This window comes from Sarcophilus harrisii, chromosome 1 (assembly GCF_902635505.1).
Source record: "Sarcophilus harrisii chromosome 1, mSarHar1.11, whole genome shotgun sequence".
Taxonomy (NCBI): domain Eukaryota; kingdom Metazoa; phylum Chordata; class Mammalia; order Dasyuromorphia; family Dasyuridae; genus Sarcophilus; species Sarcophilus harrisii.
This window is the reverse complement of record NC_045426.1, coordinates 336,030,896-336,052,149: the sequence shown is the minus strand read 5'-3', so window position 1 is coordinate 336,052,149 and position 21,254 is coordinate 336,030,896. Positions and strand designations below refer to the sequence as shown.

The 21,254-nt window shown below is 32.6% G+C and overlaps 1 protein-coding gene across 4 annotated transcripts in view; it reads right to left on the bottom strand.

The window, feature by feature from the left end:
- The window catches only part of CREBBP (CREB binding protein), a 163,647-nt gene that overhangs the window by 70,520 nt on the left and 71,873 nt on the right, over nucleotides 1-21,254 (bottom strand). For all 4 annotated transcript variants that reach the window (XM_031945613.1, XM_031945614.1, XM_012543160.3 and 1 more), the window contains exons 3-5: nucleotides 18,108-18,284; nucleotides 8,611-8,860; nucleotides 6,106-6,219 (exon numbers count right to left, since the gene is read on the bottom strand). In XM_031945613.1, the coding sequence (XP_031801473.1) occupies nucleotides 6,106-6,219; nucleotides 8,611-8,860; nucleotides 18,108-18,284 (541 nt within the window). The remainder of the gene's footprint in view (nucleotides 1-6,105; nucleotides 6,220-8,610; nucleotides 8,861-18,107; nucleotides 18,285-21,254) is intronic.

Below are 21,254 nucleotides of genomic sequence, written 5' to 3'. Positions count from 1 at the left end.
TTTAGTAATATTCTTAACTAAGACTCTGAGCTACTGTGATTGAACTATGTCATATTGCCCCTAGTGTGACACAGATCATTCACTTAATAAATACTAGTATATTAACTGATCCATTACACGAATTAAAATTTTCAGCTAAGTAATGATTTACTATTTAAAATTTAAAACACTTTTGCAGAAAGTATTATTGACATATTGCATTCTTCATTCTTTTTTTTAATTCATGATTTAATCTTTGAATAAGGTCAACTTAGCCATAAAACATACTATGTAAAATTATTATTAATTAAATAATAAGCTTTCAGGCTCTTGTCTTACTGTCAATATTTATGATGTCTTTTCAATATCCTTCTTTTACTCTGCTTTGGTCTGACAAATCAAACTAGGACTGTTAAAATTATATATAAATTACTACTCAATTAACAAATGTTTATTAAGTATCTATTATGTGCCAGGTGTCATATATAGTCAAAAGCAAAACAGTCCTTACTTTCAAGTAGCTTAAGTTCTTTAGGATGATATATATGCCAAAATATATGCCAGAACTTGAAACAAGATGCTAAGTCAGGGAATTGCTAGAGACAATGGTTATCTAGTTTAGCGTGGTGCTTAACAGTTCTCTAGTTCAGTACATGTACTTAGTACTTCCTATAGTTCTACAAGATTCACACCTTTGATAAGAGACCTTTATATAAACTTGGACAAACTCAGTCAGAATCAGAACTGGAAAACAGAGACCTTGGTAGCAGTCTTCCTGGCTCCCCAACAGAAACCAAGACACATTCAGGAGAACTTTAACAAGCTGGCAGAAACAGAAAAGACAAACGACTGGTGGCAGGAGCTTAAACTCTCAGAACCAAGGAGAGAAAAAAGTCTCTAAGAAAGCTAACAGGGCCCCCAAGAAAGGAGACAAGACTGTGAAGGAGACAATAAAGGATTTGTACTTTAAACCCCTGGCTACTTGTGTGGTTACTGAACTGAAACGAAGGCTGCCTCCAGAGACCCTAAGAAAACCTCAACAAAGAATATTACATATTAAAGAGAATATTACACCTATAAACAGCAAAAAGAAGTAATGTTATACCATTTCCAATCCCTCTGTTTTTGTCCGCTTGCATTTTTTAGTTCTTTCACAGGTTAATTGTACATTATTTCAAAGTCCAATTCTTCTTGTGCAGCAAAATAGCTGTATGGACACATATATTGTATTTGACATATATTTTAAATACATATATTTTATTTGACATATATTTTAATATATTTAACATGTATGTTAACATACATGCATGTAACATCTGCTACCTGCCATGGGGGGGGAGGAGGAGGGGAAAAATTGCAACAAAAGATTTTTCAAGGATCAATGCTGAAAAATTACCCATGCATATATCTTGTAAATAAAAAGCTATTAAAAAAAAAAAAAAGGGAATGTTAGAGAAGATGAACAGTATTGGGGGGGGGGGGGGGGCATGGACAGCACAGGAAAAAAGACAAAGAAAAGCTGGTGGGGGAGAAGGCCTTAAGCCTTTAAATGGTACTTTACAAAAATCTTTAATTTAAGTGAGAAAATGCTTTAAAACACAAAGAACACAGAGAAAACAAGTATAAAGGCAGGAATTGAGAAAAGCAATTTTTTGCCACAGGAATAAGAGGACTGGTTTAGCTAGACTGAAGAGAGCCCAGATATGAAGTTATGTGTAAAAAGGCTGCAAAAATGAGAGTGGATTAAGCAGAAGTGTCTTAAAAGTTCCAAAGAAGTGTTTATATACTGTGTAAACCTAGAGTTTGATGGGGAAAGGGAATAACTGTGAATAAACTCAATAATGGTTAGAGCCCTCTTCAAGAGTACAAAGATCCAAGTTGCCTCTGCTTCGTGCAACATACCTAAGATTTTTGGTTTTGTTTTCAACTAGAGATTTACTTCATACTGTTGTGGAGAAGCAAGAGATTCTTAGGAAATATAATTAGTACCATACTATGCTATAAACCAGAATACTAGAATCCCCAACCATTCTAAAAATTTGCTTTATTCTGAATTCTTAAAAGCAGGAAGTAAATGTCCAAAGTTTTGAAGAATAAATGAGGTCTAGATAATGAGTAAAATTACTATATGTTTAGTAATCTTGCAATGAAATTCCATTTATATAGCACTCGACAAAGTCCTGAAATTTTCTCTTTAGCATTCTAAACTGTTCGAAACTCAAACCTAAGATTCCTTGACAAAAACAAAACAACAACGAAAACTCTTTATCCTGCACAAATCATGGACAATATTGATGAGCACTTCACATTTGTAAGCTAGCAAATACTAATCAGCAAAACAAATGACCTTAACAAAAGTACACCAATGATTAGCCTGTGAACAATCAATCCTACTATTAAAAAAATCCAAACTCTGGTTCAAGCTTCATATAAAATAGTTTCTTTGAAAAGCTAATTAAATCAAAGTATGGACTGGTTTGGAATGTTATTTTTAATCAAACATAAATCAAAGTTAGAAATTCTTTTCATTAACCTCACTCTCTAGACTAGTAGCTTAGGCCAGTTAAGAAGTCCAGGTAAGAGTTGGAACCTTTCTCAAGAGTTTACTTTCTTAGAAAATGCCATCCACATCCAGAGAAAGAACTATGGAGTTTGAATACAGATTGAAACATCCTATTTTCACCTTTTCCCCCCCTTTCTTTCTTCTGCTTTTCCCATTTTGTTCAGATTCTTCTTTTACAACATGACTCATGTAAAAATATGATTACTATGATTGCAAATGTATAACCTATATCAGATTGCTTGCTGTCTTAGGGAAGAAGAAGAGAAGGAAAGCAGGGAGAAAAATTTAGAACTCAAAAAATAATAAAAGAGAATGTTGAAAACTATCTTTACATGTAATTGAAAAAAAAAATACTATTAAGTGTGGGAGGAGCAGTGGGGGGGGGGGGGGGCAGGAAGGGGTGGAGTTTACTTTCTTTAGAGCATTTTCCATGGAGTCTAGGTAAACCCAGAACTCCAAGATATGTCTTAAAACAGACAATTCCAGAAGCGATCCAGGATATTGAAGATCTCTTCAACAAGGGCTTTAGAAATAAGGGCTAAGCAACATTAGTAATCCACAAACATCACTTCCCAAGATTGCTTTGGGAAACATCAAACCAGTACATTTTAAAATATTAAACTGATCTTTGATAAGACCAATATCAAAAATATCAGGAAAACATAAAAAATAAAATTTCTTATCTCAGTACAGAAAATGATATGCTCTATTTTCATTCACTTAATTGGGTTCTCTAGTTTGTCTCAAATATAAATATGCTCATATGACTATGTGTATGTATGTATATATATATGTGTATATATATATATATACACACACACACACACACGACTATAAGATAGGCCTAATACATGCCGTCAACACACTGAAAGGCAATAACTATTTGTATTATATAAAGCTTACTGGATAAAATTTAAATTCATAAAGAAATCATAAAAGTATTCATTGATAGACTGAATTTAGCTAGGCCAAGCATCCTATCCCCTGCACCATTTAGCCACAATTTTAAACAAAGTTTTAAGTTCTGCATTCTCCCTGAAGCTTTTGCCTCATCTCAGTAAAGTTTTTTCCCCCCAAGGTAACACCTACCCACAGTAATTGTTATCTATTTATTTAAGTATATACTACTTTGTATTAAAAATAACACTCAATAAATGGTAACTATCAATGACATGTTTGTTGGTATTTTTTAGGATAGCAAAAGAGAAGGAAAAGTTTACCTTTATTCAGCTTGACTTTTTTTTTAAACAGGCAAAGCATCAAACAATAAACAAAACAGAGTAACTAAAGTGGTTTGCACACTTATTTCAAGCTAAAAGAATTCTTCCTTCCCCAGTGTATTCAATTACAAAAGCACATAATAAAAACAATATTTATTGAAATCAAATATATTCTACTCAAATCTGTAACTTACTTTGAAATGGAAAATGTATTCTTTTTTTTTTTTTTAACAAATCAAAGAAGTATCAAAAGAGTGAACACTAGAATGATGGCAATCCCTATCTTTCTCAGTGACTTCAAATTATAAAATCACCCTTGTAAAACCCTATATTATGACTAGTAGAAAAGTTGTGGTTCACCACTTAAGAGTAGCAACACTGAATCAATTTTCACAATAGTCATAGCTACTAGCATGTTGGTTGTTTTTTTAAACCACATGAAATTTTTTTTTTATAAAAACCACATAAGACCGTCAAGGGGAAAAAAAAATATCACAAAAATTTGTAATGACTGTGGCAGTGCATATTCAGAAAGATAAAAATTGCCCAGAAAACCACACCCCCAAATCTAAAGTTGAAAGTAAAATATCTATATAGCCTAAAAACACTGCTTGTCCATGTATCAGGTACTTTACACTATCAACAAAAAGTTATTGCTCAAAAAAAATGCTTATTTCTAGAGTCAAAGGATCTTATAACAATGTGATTGTTATACATAAATTATATTTACTCACAACCTGAGAGGTAGAGTGACAAGAATCCTTTAAAACACCCAACCACACTCACAGATAATCTATGTAGTTCTATATCACTAATGGGGGTAGGAAGAGCAAAGAACAGAAAAATTCAGATAAAAGATATGTCATATAAGTGCTTCTGAAATATGCATACAATGAAATGTATTATGAACAAAAATAAGAATAAAATGAAAATGTAAGTAACCTAAATAAATAGAAATTGCTCCTTAAAAGACAATTTACCTTGTTTTTTTTTTTTAAGTGAAAATTTCTTTGTGAAAAAAATTCTCTTTTCACTATTTCAATTTATCTTTTGAGTGAAACTGGATATTCATCTTAGTTACTTTAAGTGAGATAAATGTATAATACCTTCTCACCTAAATATCCAGGTAGTGATATATAAGGAGTGATAACAAAATCCTATACAGCAAAATGTTTCTAACTCTAGCACAAATAATTCATAATATTTTAGAAGAACAAAGGTCTCTTTAAGCTCTTCATGCCACACTGAGAAAGAATGAGATAAAAGCATCAAATATATGCTGCACTATAGACAAAAGTAAAAACTTTAAGATAATCAGGAATTATGATAGATAATATTCATATGTAAAACATTAACGTTGGAAAATATAAAAAAACTGCTTGGTGGTTATGAAAATGGTGGTATCTACTAGGATAAGAAATAAAAATTATAAGAGAAAAAGATCAAGTTTATGTGTGTGTATACACACACACACACACACACATACATATATATATATATGTATATGTATAATTTCTTAAGTGAAGATAAGAAAGGGATAGAGGGACCCCTTCTGAAAAAAGAGTAAGGAGAGATAATTGTATAATTATAATAATTCCAACATCCTCATAAGACTGCACAGACTACACACTAAATTGCTCAACTACATAAGGCTAGGTTTATAGGATAAAAACTAGAACAAAGTACAGATGAGGCAGTTATTTTGGTCGTCTTCTTAAGTACGAATCACTGAGATTACTTTGGTCAAATGTTAAATAAATCACATAGTTAATCATGCCATGACAAATTTAGTGACAAGGGAATGATCAAAATCTAAATGTATAACTGAACTGCTACAAAAGCACCCTTATGTTTTTGATTTCTAAGATGGATACAAAAATAAATATATTTCTCACACAAGTATATGGAGCATCCTACTCAACATAAGTAATTAATGAAGAAGACTTTTCCCATTTCAGATTATCCTATCTTCCACATACAATGTTATCTTATTCTAAATAGCTTACTTAAATTCAAAATCTGAGGTTGATTTGTCTCTCCAAAAGAGGTATAATGGGTGGAACTTCAGGTCAGGTAAAAAGGTTAACTGTAACTAACTCCAATTTCCCTTTTTCATTAGCCCAAACCTAAATATAAGAACACATGAAATTCGAAAATGCTGTTTTAGAAAAATTTCCTACATTGCTATATAGCATATAAAGCTAAATCAAGAATATTAGTTCTAGATCGTACATTTCCATGACACTCTATGGTCAGCAGTATCCTCCACTTTTTCGTTTATATATGTTAACTTCCATGAAAAACTTCTAAGTTTTATATCCATCTTTCCCAATGATCACTTACGTTGTTGATTTCGCTTGTCACTGGCATTTTTCAAAGGGAGACACACAGGACAATCATGCCGCGTGCAATTCTTCCAATGGGAGATGATTTGTCGAGAAGATGCACAATGGGCAACTATGACCAGAAAAACAATGAAATGTTATTTTGCATCCCAAATTTTAAACTTAGCTTCACATTTAATTTTAAAAGTTTTAACAAAAATATAAGTGTGAAGACAGAGAGACAGATAGACAGATACAAATATAGATATAGATATAGATATGTCACTTCTTGTGGCACTATCCTCACCAATCACTGGACCAAGATTTCAAATCATAACTATCAAACATTAATGAGCACTGATTCTTAGGCTTTTTTAATCACCAAATTCTGCCATTATCAATGCTGAAGCACAGCAAAATATTAAAGGTCCATACAATATTAATGCCAGTTTACACTTTTTATCTGTTCTATGAGTTGCTGAGACAAAACAATATTATCAATTAGTGGTCAGCTTTCTGGTCATGAGCCATATGATATGTAACTAAATTGATCCTTAGACAGGAAATGTACACAGTCTAATCACCAAGCACATACTTGAAGTCATACTTCCAAAATCAGTAAAAGTAACTAGATTCAGGCACCTGTGAATCAAACCAATAGACAAAGAAGTTGGCACGAAATAAAAGGTCAGTCAAAAGCTCCTCTTTAGGGGAGCTAAGGTACTGGTTTCATTGTATATCCAAAGAGATCATTTTGTGGGTATGGATGTAGTCAGCTCTATCCACTGGATCGCTCAACTGCGCTAGTAATTGAGTATTTAGACTAATAAGATCATAAATCTAAGTTTCCATGAAGATAAAATAGCAATTAATATTTAATTAAGAAAAAAAAAAAAATAGTTCAAACTCAAATGGCATAATGTGTTCCAAGAGTTTTGTTGTTTGAAATTCAGGACTTAATTTCTCATGAAAATATTATTAATGGTACTTAGGTTTAGGCCAACAAAACTCAATTTAAATTGTTAAATAACTGAACTATTGAGCATTTTGAATGAAGAACAGTATCAAACAATACTATTGCACTATTATTATTATTTTTTTTTTTGCTGAGGCAATTGGGATTAAGTGCTTTGCCCAGGATCACAAAGCTAGGACGTGTTAAGTGTCTGAGATCACATTTGAACTCAGGTCCTCCTATCTTCAGGGCTGGTGCTCAATCCACTGTACCACCTAGCTACCCCCTATCAAACTACTATTAAATAAAACAAAACAAATTTTTTGGAAGAAATTTTTAAAAATTAATCTTAAGTGATGATATTTAAAGAAATAAAGGATGAGACAGATAAAGAATTACATAGTTAAATTCTTAACATTACTCATATGCCTGAAAAACATGGATCACAAATGGAAATGATAAAAAGGGAAGGATGAATTTTAAAATGGGCAGTGAAGAAAAAGAGACTGTTCTCATAACAAATGGACAAGAAATAAGAAAGAAAGGAAAAAAAGATATTTATGTACATGTGAGAAAATCTACTTCATGTAAAACTGAATGAGCTTTTTAAAGTAAAATAAATCTAGCTGGCACATGAAAAAGAGCACAGAAGTAGGAAGACACAAGTTTAAATTCAGTCTGAGAACAATTCCTGAGAAATCATTTAATTTGTTTGCCTTAGTTTCCTCATTGGTAAAATGGTAGTAGTAGCAGCTACCTCCTGGGGTTGTTGTGAAGATGAAATAAGACATATTTCTAAAGCATATGGCAAATAATAGATTGCATATAAATGTAGGTGTTTATGACAATGAAAGGAAAAATGAGGAAGTACAAATAAGCAAGATCCCCTTCAAAACTGGGCCAGAAACATAGGTTAAACCATGTCACTTTTAATGCTCAGCAAAATTAACTTACAAGGAAGTTTGGTTGGTTTTTGAAGTAGGGAAGTAGGTACATCTAGGACAGGATATATAATGGCAGCTGGGTTTATTCATTCTAGATATTTGAAGATCAAATGTTCATGATTTAGATTAAGGTCTATGATTCAAAAGAAAATCTGAGACATCTATCTGCTAAACATGTTGCAAATATGACAAACAAAATTTGTGATAAAGATAACAAAATACACATACCCTGACTTCATGTTAATTACTGTGGTCTAAAGAAATAATATTCTAGAAGACAGGTACTTCCAATAGAAACATTATAAACAAGTAGCAAAATACAGTATAGCATTTTGCAAGAATTTCACAATGGGCAATTTGGGGCTAAGAGAGGAAAAGGGGAAAGAGAACATGCTTCTGAATACAAAATACAATGTCCTATAGGAACTTCACCTGATGATCTTAAAAAACTATGTCTCATTCTCCTATCCAGCAGCTAATTATTATAATGGTACTCATTACCTGATGTTAAGATTATAGAATTGTAAAAACATTTACCTGGGCTACTTCAAATATGGAACCTTAAATATAGAAAAAATTTCATGGCAACTTTTTTGGAAGTGGGATTTTAGATAAATACACTTACCTTGACAAGCTTTCCCAGCCTGACAATGTGTCATGTGATTTAAAACATTTTTCATGGTTCGACAGTGTGGTAGAGAACAGGCCCGAACCTCTCCATTTGCTTGTTCTCGTCGCTGACATTTATGAGCATGAAGCAGGAGTACCAGCTGCTGCTGTATCAGTTTGCGTTTCTCAGGATCTGCAGTAGGTCCAGTCGCCATTGCTTGTGTTTGTACAATTCCTACTTGCTGTACCTGTGTTTGCATTTGAGACTAAAATAAGGAAAAGAAATTTAATGAGTCAAATGTTAAAATTCATGATTTAAAAAGGGATAATCATTAAGGATGAAAGTCAAATTAATTATATCATAACCTATCTTTGGAGGTACCTTTTTAAAACTTGGCCACTTTTCATATTCACTATACCAAAAGGTATAAAAAGTAGGGATTGTTTAGGCTGCTACTTTTGTTGTAGTAACACTTAAAATCCTATGAATGAATTGATGTGAAAATAACTTTTTGCTTAGTCATATGAAAATACAAAAATTTTAAAACAAACTGTTAAAAAGAAACAAAATGAGGCATTTTAAACAATTATCTGGGGAAAAAACATATTACACATATTGCCTGTAAGAGATTTAGATGAGATAATTTATCAGTAGTTTCATTCTTTATCAAAGTACCACCAATTAATAATCTTTTGAGAAAAAGCTGCTTACAGTGATTAAGATGAAAAGAATTTAAATTTCCATCAAAGGAGTTTCCAATATTTTAAGTGGTACTACTTTTTTGTATTAAACCACAAGATACTTCATACTTCCTAAAAGTCTATCTCCAAGTTTCAAATTTACAGATGGAAGAAACCTGAATGATAATCTAGTCCAATTTTTCTTAGTAGAAGCTCAGGGAACTTGAGATTCATTAAAAATTAATGAGAATTAAAATCATTTGGTTTAAAAGGGTTTTTTTCCCCCAAAAATATTTTTTAAAGAAGAGAGACATGTTTATATCTTTTTTTTTTTTTTTTAAATATCTAAGAGAAAGGTCCCAAAGCACTACACCTCTTACTTTGTGGCCCAGCACTCTAAATTGTTAACTATGCAAGCAAAATGACCTCCTATATAGAAAAGAGGAACAAACAGAAAGGTAAAGATTCTGCATACCATGTGTTATAAGGAAGTTGGTATTTGTTTAACTTCGGAGAAGAGAAAACTCAAGAGGTCTAAATTTGCAAATATTTGAAAAGCTATCATGTCAAGGAATGTACATCATAAAATCTAAGCAGCCAAACACAATGAGTAAAGTTACAGCAAAACAAAAAAGAGCTGCCCAAACAGAAATAGGCTGTATTTAAAACTAGTAAAAATAATAACAGAAAAGATGAGATCTCTTCAAGAAAAATAGACTCATCAAAGGAAAGTTTCAGGCAAAAATGGGCCTGATAAAGATAGAAATAGTAGGAATTTAACAGAAGGAAAGATTAAGGAGAAGTAGTTAAGAATTCACAAAAGAACTATACAAGAAAAATCTTTATATTCTTGATAACTATGATGATATGGTTACTGATGTAAATAGAACCAGACATCCTAGAGAATGAAGTCAAGGGAACCTCTAGTGGAGGGGATGGAATTCCAGCTGAGCTATTTAAAATCCTAAATGATGATGCTGTTTACCAGTAAATTTGGAAAACTCAACAGTGGCCACTAGATTGGAAAAGATCAGTTTCTGTCCCAATTCTAAAGAAGGGCCATGCCAAAGAATATTCAAATTACCAAACAACTGTACTCATTTCATACACTAGCAAGGTTATGCTTAAGATTCTACAAAATATAGGATGATGACTGGCTTTGTTTAATGTCTTATGAAATTTTCACAAATAATCCAAGCATAATTATTAAGAAGAACATGTGTATTAAGTTTGATCAAAGTAGAATAAAAAATTTATGAATTAAAAAAAGGAAAGAAAAAAGAAAGTTGGATTTGCAATATGCAAACTGAGAACTACCTGAATAGCAGAGGAACTGGAGACCAAAGATCTACTTCTGCTTCACTGACTATACTAAAGTCAATGACTGTGTGGATCACAACAAAATGTACCATGTTCTAAACAGATGGAAGTACCACATCATCTTATTTGCCTTCAAAAAACTGCAAACATGGAACACCTATTAGTTTAATACTGGAAATAGAGTGCAGACAAGGCTAAATATTGTTACTTTATTTAACTTATATGCAAAATACATCATGCAAAATGCCAAACCTGGGTGAATTGAAAGTTGGATTTAAGACTGCCAGGAGAAATATCAAGAATCTCAGATACGTAGATATCACCAATCTGATGGCAGAAAGTGAAACAGAAATAAGAAGTTTCTTGCTGAGGGTAAAAGAGGAAGAATGTATGTAAAAAGCTGACTTGAAGCTTAACACTAAAAAAACAAAAAACAAAAAATAAACAAAAACCTAAAAATTAAAAAAGAAATAATGCCAACTGGTCCCATTACCTCTTGTCAAATAAGAGGGCAAAGAAAGGAAGCAGTGTCAGATTTTATATTCTTGGATTCAAAGACTGGTACTGGAAGCCATAAAATGAAAAGATGCTTGTTTTTTGTAAGGAAAACCTAGGGCAAATCTGGGAAGCACATTGAACCACAGAGATATCACTTTATCCACAAAGATCTATATAGTTAAAGGTATGGTTTCTCCACTAGCAATGTGTGACTATTATGTTGGATTATAAGAAAAACTGTACACTGCGAAATTGAAGCTTTCAGATTATGGCGTGGAAGAAGATTTTGAGTCTGGTGGACAGAATGGAGGTCAAATCAGTTAGCAATTAATGAAATCAATTTAGTCTATTTACTGGAAGGTCAAATACTAAAGCTGAAGCTTAAACATTTTGGTGCATATTGCAAAATAGGACTCATTGGGAAAAAACCCGGATGTTGGTTAAGATTAAAGGCAAAAGTAAAAGATAATGGCAGAGGATGAGATGGATAGACAGCATCGCAGAAACTCTTGAAAGAGACATATATTAGATTTAACATATATTTTAATGTATTTCACATGTATTGGACTACCACCTGCAATCTAGGGGAAGGAAAGGAAAATTTGGAGCAGAAGGTTTTGTAGGGGTCAATACTGAAAAATGACCCATGCATATGAGGAAGGAAGGGGGAAGGAAGGGAGGGAGGAAGGGAGAGAAAGAAGAGAGGAAGGGAGGGAGGAAGGGATTATTTTCATTACGAATTTAAAGATCATGATTTATTGCAATATACAAAACACCCCAGAAAATGAAGAATCAAAGCTGAATACTTATTACTTAAACTTCACTATCTCACTTTTCTGTGACACTATCTGACTTTTCTTTGTTGCTTATTTTATGAATGTTTCACTGTATTCTTTTTTAGAATTTGCCTCACTATCATTACTTATTCTCCCCCTACACCCCTTACTCTGCCCTCACTTCATCCCCCACAAAAAAAGTATATAGTTAAACAAAACAAAATTTGAAATTGTCTTACTCAAATTAAAGGGCTCTTAAACCAGGGGTCACAACTGGTGATCTGATGAAACCAATGGACACTTCTCCAAATAATTATTTTTAAATACATAAAATATGTATGATTACAAAAGAAAATAAATTATATGAAACTATTTTCAAAATATTTTTTCTAAGTTCATGAATCTCAGGTTAAGAATCCCTTGCTCTAGTCAATCTATCCCCTTCCTGCCAAGAAAAATGATTAATCATCATTAGTTTTCTAAAGACATAACTGCTTGTTGCATTAGAGTTAAGTCTTTCAGAGTTATTCTCTTTTTATTCCTTTATCTTTAATAGCCATTAATTTTTCCAAATATATGCAAAGATAATTTTTAGCATTTACCTTTGCAAAATCTTGTATTCCAAATTTTTTTTCCTTCCTTTTCCCCCCTCACCCCCTCCCATAGACAGCAAGCAATGCAATACAGGTCAAACATGCAATTCTTCTAAATGTATTTCTATATGCTATGCAAGAAAAATCAGATCAAAAAGGGAAGGAAGAAAGAAAAGGAAGGAAAGGAGGGAAGGAAAGGAAGGGAGGAAAGGGAAGGAAGGGGAGGGAAGGGAAGGAAGGGGAAGAAAGAAAGGGAAAGGGAGGAAAGGAGGGAAGACAGGCAAAGGAGGGAAGGGAAGAAGGGGGGGGGAAGGGAAGAAGGGAAGAAAGGAAGAAGGGGGAAGGGGACAAGGGAGGAAGAAAACAAACAACAAAGTTTCCACAGTTCCCTTTCTGGATGTGGACAGCTCTTTCCATCACAAGTCTTTTGGAATTGTTTTGAATCACCTCACCGTTGAATAGAGCCAAGTCCATTGGATATGATCACATAATCTTCTTGTTGCTATGTACAATGTTCTCTTGGTTCTGCTCATTTCATGTAAGTCAAAGTTATTTTCCTTTAAGCCTGCTGTAGTAATTACATAAACTGTTCTCCAGGTTCTGTTCACTTCATTCTGCATAAGTTCCTATTGGTATTTCCAGGTTTCTCTGAATCCATCTTTTCTATCATTTCTTGCAGCATAATAATATTTCATAATTTCTTCAATCACTCCTCTTGTCCATGCTTTTTGAAATCTTTCTTGATTTTCTAGCCTCCCCAATATAATCAGAAATGCACTTAAGCTCTAAATTTTATATTTTCTATATACTTATTTTTTCACGTTTCCAATCGTTAGAATAAAAGATCTGTGAGATGTAGAGACTGTTTTTTTTCTGTGATCCCACCATCTAGCAATGTGTATTATATATACTAAATGTTTCTTAAAGATTTACTAAAGTGAAATGAACTTATCTTTATAGAGAATCTGAGCACTATTCCATGTAACTAAAAAAGTTAAGAAAATTCACAATGAAGTCATTAAAAACGTTATCCAGTTATTTAACATAGTAAAGTACCTTAATTTAATCTTCCTCAGCTTAAAATATTCTTGTTCCTTGCAACACAGAATGACAGAAGCAGAAAAGCTTGAAGGAACTTCAGAACAAAGAATTTGTCAAAATGGAAGAAAATTTAGAAATCATCTATTCAATCCAGTAAGTTTTTACATGGAATCACAGAATCAGTAAACACCCTAACTTTTATCAATTGGGACTCTCTTCAGCTTCAACAAAATATACAATATGATTCAATAAATACAAAAATTTATATTCTGTAAACTGATTTATGTTTTGCAGATGTATGGTTATTTTTCAAGTATATACAAATGCTATTATGATTAATAAAATACACATTCCTTTGAATTACTCTGAATTCATGAAATCTATTTGGTCACATGGTTTCTCAATCAATGGATATTATGGAACAATTATTAAGCATTAAACTACAAGAATCTTTACATTTAAAGGGGATTCAACTCTATACTGTTCAAGTCTAATCCTTTCATTTTAGAGGAGAAAACTGAGGTCCAAAAAAGAAGTACAAATGAACTGCTCAAGAGCACACAACTAACAAGTACCAGGTTCAAATACAAAACCCAAGTCTTCTGGCTCTAGATCCAGTGTTTTTTCCTTTGTACCAATGACAGCCAAATTATTTTCTTGTATATATAGGCAAAGATATTATGGCGACAGATTATATATATTTGGTCCATAGTAGGTGCTTAACAAATGCATTTTGGTTGATTTGATTATCTTCACAAATAAGAGATTGTAAGAAAAAAAATAGCTATATGAATTTTCATGTTGAAGTTAAAATTTAAGGGAGGTTTAGAATATGCCCTCCCTAAGTGAGATCTTTAAAAATGGTTATTGACTAGCCCCAAATCTTTTAAATTAACCATTATAAAGACAAAAGAAAACTATAAAAAACCCCAATATTTTGACACTAAGGAATCAAAAATATTCCATAACTAATTATATTAGGTTAATAATTACTTCCAAATTTTTCTATGCATTACTAATTTAATCAATGAAGCAGAATTTTTAGATGATGGAAGAATTTCATAATTTCTAAAGAAACTACTACTATGTTTGAGGTGAAAAAAGTAAGATTTGTAAGCTTTTTTGAGAATCTCATTCAAGAGGCCCCAATACACATGAAATTCATATGAAGGAAATTATATTCTGATTCTGTACTGTAGTAAGGTATCTAAAAGGGCAAATATTATACAAATGATGAGGGTATATATGACATAATAGGCTTGGAAGAAACTTATTTCCTTTGATTTCTAGAACATGAATCTACACAGGCAAGAGTCAAAAAGAGAAGGAAGAATTTGTGTATCTACAGATATTTAGTTAGCATGTATATTAAACATCACTGCCTACTCATCATGTGAACTGTGGGGGGCTGTAGAGACTATATGGTAAATCATAGAAACCATTACTGTAGTTAAGGCACCTAGATAATTAAAAGAGAAATAGGAAAAAAATTATATAAAAATATATGATGAAGCCAATTTTTTAAAAGTTGTTTATCATAGATCACAAAATCAAAAAGTTGAAAGGGAACTGAGAAGTCATACCATGTGAACCCATAAAGAAGCAGGAATCTACTCTAAAACATCCCTGGATAAGGGTAACCTAGATTCTGCTTGAAAATCTCCAGCTGACAGGGAACTCAGTTCCTTGCAAGGCAATCCTTCTGGTTTCTGGACAGATATACTTATTAAAAAGTTTTTACTTATACTGAGCTGCTATTTACCTTTCTGCAACTTCCAATCATTGCTCCTACTCCTGCTCCTGCTTTCTAGAGTCAAACAATCTAAAACCTCTTTTCCACAAGAAAATTATTTTCAAGATTTGAAGTTAGCAGACATTTTCCAAATCTCTTCCTTTCAAAAACAGAAATCTGTAGTTTACTACGAAATATAAGTCTTCATATGGCCCAACCAAGTTCCCTCACTTTCCTTTAGATTCATTATACTTACTGATAATGGAGCACCTAAAAATTGAACATTATATTCATGATGTAATCTGATCAAGGCCAAATTCAGTGTAACTATTTACTGTTCCTTTATGTCTGAATACAACACTTTCATTAATGCAAGCTAAGAATGAGTGTGTGTGTTTGTTTTGCTGGGTCCATAACTGATGACTGATTTTGAACTTGTGGTGCAATGAAACTACCAAATTCTTTCTATATTAGCTGTTGTCTAGCTCAGTCTCACCTATCGTAGCATATGACCTCCCTGAGAGAGATCTTTAAAAATGGTTATTGACTAGCCCCAAATCTTTTAAATTAAGCATTATAAAGACTATTCTAATGAAGTTCTATGAACTAATGAAATTCTAATGAACTAAAAAGTTCACTTTTTAAATTAAATGTAAGAATTTGCCTTTGTCTTAATTAAATTTTTATCTATATGATATAAAAGCTATGTGAGATTGCTTGGTGGACCTTTTCACATGTTATAGAGGAAAGTAATATAATATAGAATGGAAGCAAAGGAATGGCATTTCATTCCATGGGATATGTGAAATCTCATTGTCAAGAACAGGTTACCTGAGTAGAAAGAATAAATAGCTTTGTGTACTAGAAACATAACTATATGCTGATAGAAAAGAACATGAATGTAGAAGAGTCAAATGGTGGTTGCAAAACTATTTCTAATTAAAAACTTGAGAATTTGAAAAACTATTATTTATTTATACGTTATGGATACAATCTATATGATTGATTAAAGTGATTCATAAGATGGTTGCTGATGCTAAGTTAAAGGCATTTATTAAATACCTATTATGTACGAGGTGTTATGGCTACAAAAATGAAATAATCACTACCTTCACTGAGTTTTACCTTCTTGTGGTGGGGGAAGGAAGGAAAAATAATATCCACACAAAGATACATACAAAATAAACGTAAGATAATTTAATTTGGAGGGCACCAGAAGCCAGGGATATCAGAAGAGGTTTCTCATAAAAAAGAGTCTCAGAACTATGGAGACTGAATGCCAATCAAAGTATATTATTTTCACTTTTTAAAAAATTTTCCTTTTTCTTTCTAATGATTTTTCCCTTTTGTTGTGATTTTTTTTCATAACATGACTAACATGGAATAGGTTTAAAATGATTGTACATGTATAACCTATATCATATTGCTTACTGTCTTGGGGAAGGGGTGGGAGAAAGGAAGAAAAAAATTAGAAACTCTCAATCTTATAAAAGTGAATGTTGAAAACTTTTTACATGCAACTGAAAAAAAATAGTACTGTGGAAAAGTAAAGAAAATAGTGTCTCAGCTAAGATTAGAAGGAAAAAAAATGATTCTAAGAGACAAAGGTAAGAAGGTAAAGTATCTAGAATAGAGGACAGTATGTATAAAGGCAAAGATGAGACAGTGTTATGTGTGAGGAACTGTAAAATCAGTCTAGATTCGCCTCAGAATGCAAAAAGGGGAGGGATATATAATACACAAGGTCAAAAAGACAAGCTAAGTCTAGGTTGGGAAAGGTTTTTAAAAGTCGAACAAGAGAATTCAACTATTTGGAGAACGTGAGGCAGGGAGATCAATTAGAACCTGCAAAAAGCCTGAATGAAAAGTGCTAAGAATTGGCAATATTTGTTAACTTTTTTCGCTATGTGGGCTGAGTAAAAATATAGAATCATAGATAGCATCCACTCCTATAAATCTAAATATGTGAGTTGGAGAGGCATCATAGTGAGAAGTAAGAGGGTTTATGCCTCAGAAAGCAGAAATCTAGAAAATAAGGATTAGGCAAGCAATATCAATAGGAATTTGATAGCTATAAGCAAAATACAAGTTGACTGGAGTTATATAGTAACAGTACAACTCCCAAAAAGGTTATGAGTAAAAGCTGCATATATCTTAAGTATCTTGAATTTTCAAAGTTTCCATGTAATCTAGATATCCAATAAGTCTAATTACCATAGACTATATCTTATAGTCCAATAAAGAGCTTTAATTTTTTTTTAGAAGGATAACATTTCAAATTGGTATAATGTTCTATTATACTGAGTCTGAAAGGAACAACATAGGCATCGTTTCTGCTTAAAAATGGAAAAATTGAAGACACAATGGTACTACCTAAAATCATCAAGTCAGGTAAATGGCCCAAATCTATAGTTCTATTAAGATAAATGCTGTGTGTATGTCTTTGTACATGTCCCAGGTCAATGGGCTTTCTACTCATATTTATAATCAATTGGCAGTAAACAAGCGTTATAAGAGTGACTTTCATCCATCATATCTCAGGGTTCTGATTACTGAGCAAGATGTTGCAGCTTAGAAAATGTTTTCAAAGACATTAACTTTCTACACAGCAAAAAGTACCAATGAGAACACAAGATAAGCACTCTGACCATTCTTGTTTCTCTTTTACATTTTAGACTGGCAAAGAACTTCAAGCAATTACCTGGATTGTCTAGCTAAGAGACCAATTAACTTTTCTTTCTGTCCCTCTTCAAATTTCATCATTATCATATAATAAATAATTTTCTTAGAATTAATTCAGGAACAAATGATTTCTTATTAAAAACAACTTATCTCAGAAGAATTAAAATATCAAGCGCTAATAAAAACTCACCATATTTGGCACATTGGTAACTGGAGTATTTTTGATGTCAGTAGGAAAGGGTGGCAAACTGTTCACCATGCCTGGTTTGCTTGATAATTGAGGATTTACTCCAGTAGCTCCCATTTGTTGCCCTCCAGTCTGACTAAAGGGTTGCCCAAATGGACTTGTGTTGCCAGTCATTCCCATCTAGAAAAAAAAACAAAATGTCACTTATTAAGATGTGAATAAAACCAAAAGAAAAGGAATGAAAAATTTTGTGGTCAAAATAGTAATTTTCTATTTAAGTTTTACCTCAACTGTAAATAATATCAATTAATTAACAAGTATCAGTCAGGTACTGTATAAGGCAATTGACACACAAATACAAAGAATGAAGCAAACCCTATGGACAATGAACTTAAGACACAGACACAAACACAGATACAGATACAGACACACACACACAACTTATATATGCATAAAAATATACACGTATATATAAAATATGTTCGCAGGATAAATATAGGTAATTCATATACACATACATGCATATTCACTAAGAAGTTAAATAAATGGTAGATTATAAAGGAGAGTGCTAGCAGTTGGAACAATCAGAAAAGTTTCATGCAGAAGGTGGTATTTCAACTGTGTCTTAAAGGAAACAAGATTCTCTTTGGGGTAAAGATAAGGAAGGACCACACTGCAGGCTTGAGGAAAAAGCAAAAGGAGGGGATAGAATAGGATGAATGAGGAACAAGAGAAAGCCAGTTTAGTAAGAAAGGGAAAGTAATAGCTGATAAAGCTGGAAAGATAGGTCAAAGCCAGATTGTCAACATTTTATAAAGTTAAATAAATGAGTTTGTATTTTATTCTAGAGGCAACAGGAAATCACTAGAGTTGGCATGGGCAGACGAGTGCTTAAGAAAAATGGTATTGGTAGCAATGTGATGAAAAAATTAGAGTGGTAAGAAGCTACAGCCAAGGAAAACGAGTTAATAAGTACTGCAATAATCAGAGCAAAAGTTGACAAAGACCTGAATTAAGGGTATTAATAGAAGTGGTTAGACTGAATAGATCTTGTAAAGGAAAAAATGGCAAAATTTAGCAACTGTCTGGATATGAAGAATAAGGGAAAATATTAAATGAAATACATGACAGTAACAGGATTTCAAACTTGAGACAAGGGATACCTTTGGTAGAAATCAGTTAGTTTGGATGGAGAGTTGGGTTTCAGAGAAAAAATGAGTTCTGTTTTAGACATTTTGAGTTTTAACTTGAAATCTTCGATAAAATAGGCAATGCAACTGAGGGGATGGGGATAAGCTAGGACAGAGGAAGAAACTGGGATTGGATATGTAGTTTTGGGAGTTATATACTTACTTAAATTTAGAGGAATTGATGAGGTTAGCAAGAAAAATACAGACTCAGAAGAAAAAAGAGACTAGAAAAGAACCTTGGGGTCATCATAGGTTGTGCTTGGAACCTGCTAACAATCTAAACATATACAACAGCTACATCAAAATAATAGTTTTTAATCCTTGCTACCGAACCCCTCTTCCTATAACCAAATTTTACCACATCAACATGATAGCACCAAGAAAGCATAATCCTTCACATTCTATTGCCACAGGGAAACTTCTCATCTAAATTTTAATATTTAATTGTATTGTCTAATTAAAGAATAGTTTGCCATTCATTTACTTCTTTCATAGTCTTTCACAACTTCTTGTACAGTCTATATGAGGTAGGTGCCCAAGAAAGTGAATAACAAGATATACAAAATTGAAGAAGAGCTCTTTCCCTAAATCCTCCACTAAACACGGGCAGACTTGACATTTCCAGTCTCCCCAAATACCAATTTGCTTCTAGGATTTTACCCAGGTGGTAGGGAATTAAATAGTTAGGATCAGCACTAGAGTATAATCCAGAGTCAATATTTCTAGTTGTCCTGTTTCAAATGGCCAAGACTAGACTACTACAGAAAAATGATGAAGATAATCTCCCATAAATATAAAACCTATAGCAATTTCTGGACCAGTGGTCACCATATGTACATAATGTAATCCTATATCCTTCCTACTGTTGAACAAAAAGTCACTTTATATTATTCCATGAAAATGGGATGGGGGGGAGGGGGAGGAGACAAAGAAAGAAAAATAAAAATTTCCAATGAAGTAGGGTCATACAACTAAGAAGAAAGATTAGCAACAGGAAACTGTGAAAGAAAATTCAAGTAAATAGAAACTCAAAAAAGTACTGACAGAAGAATTGCTTATGAAACATACCATGAGTTTAAGGAAACAAAAACTATACCAACAATGGCTATAAGAAAAATTCTTTGATAAATTGTAGAAATATGTATAGAAGAAATGCATATGTTTAACATACACTGGATTACTTGCTGTGTAGGGAATGGAGTGGGAAGAAGGAAGGGAGAAAAAAATTTTGAACACAAGGTTTGGCAATGTTGAAAACTATTTATGCATGTGTTTTGAAAATAAAAAGCTCTCAAAAGAAAAAGAAAAATACTTGACAATTATCTATCTATATAACATAAGTATCTCCACCCCCTTATTCCCAAATTGTTCACATCCTAAATAATAAAATAAACTCCAAGCTTTAAACAGACAAGAAACTGTTAAAAATTCACTTTGATGATTCACCAGCAAAAAAAAAAAAAAAAAAAAAAAGTAGGGAAAAGAGCACTGTGCTTCCAAGCTCTAAAGCCTATGATTCTATTAGGAAATTTGCTTAATTCATTAGGTTATTGTGGTATAAGAGTGAATTTAGTTTCGGTCTGGTATAAACCAGTGATTTATTTCACTGGTATAGTAAACTCCTTTTACCAAAGCAAATGTACAAATGAGATAAGTCTTGGAAATTTGCCTGGTTCCCTGAGATAGATTAAGTGACATAAAAAAGGAGCTTACGGGGCAGCTAGATGGTGCAACGGATAAGAGCACCAGCCCTGAAGTCAGGAAGACCCAAGTTCAAATCTGACCTCAGATACTTAAAAGTTCCTAGCTGTGTGACCCTGGGCAAGTCACTTAACCCCAATTTTCTCAGGAAAAAAAAAAAAAAAAAACCCAAGGAGCCTAGATCTAACATAAAACCCAAAGTTAGGAAACAAGTAGAGTAAAAATATGAGCAAACAAGAAAAAATTTTTACTCTTAACA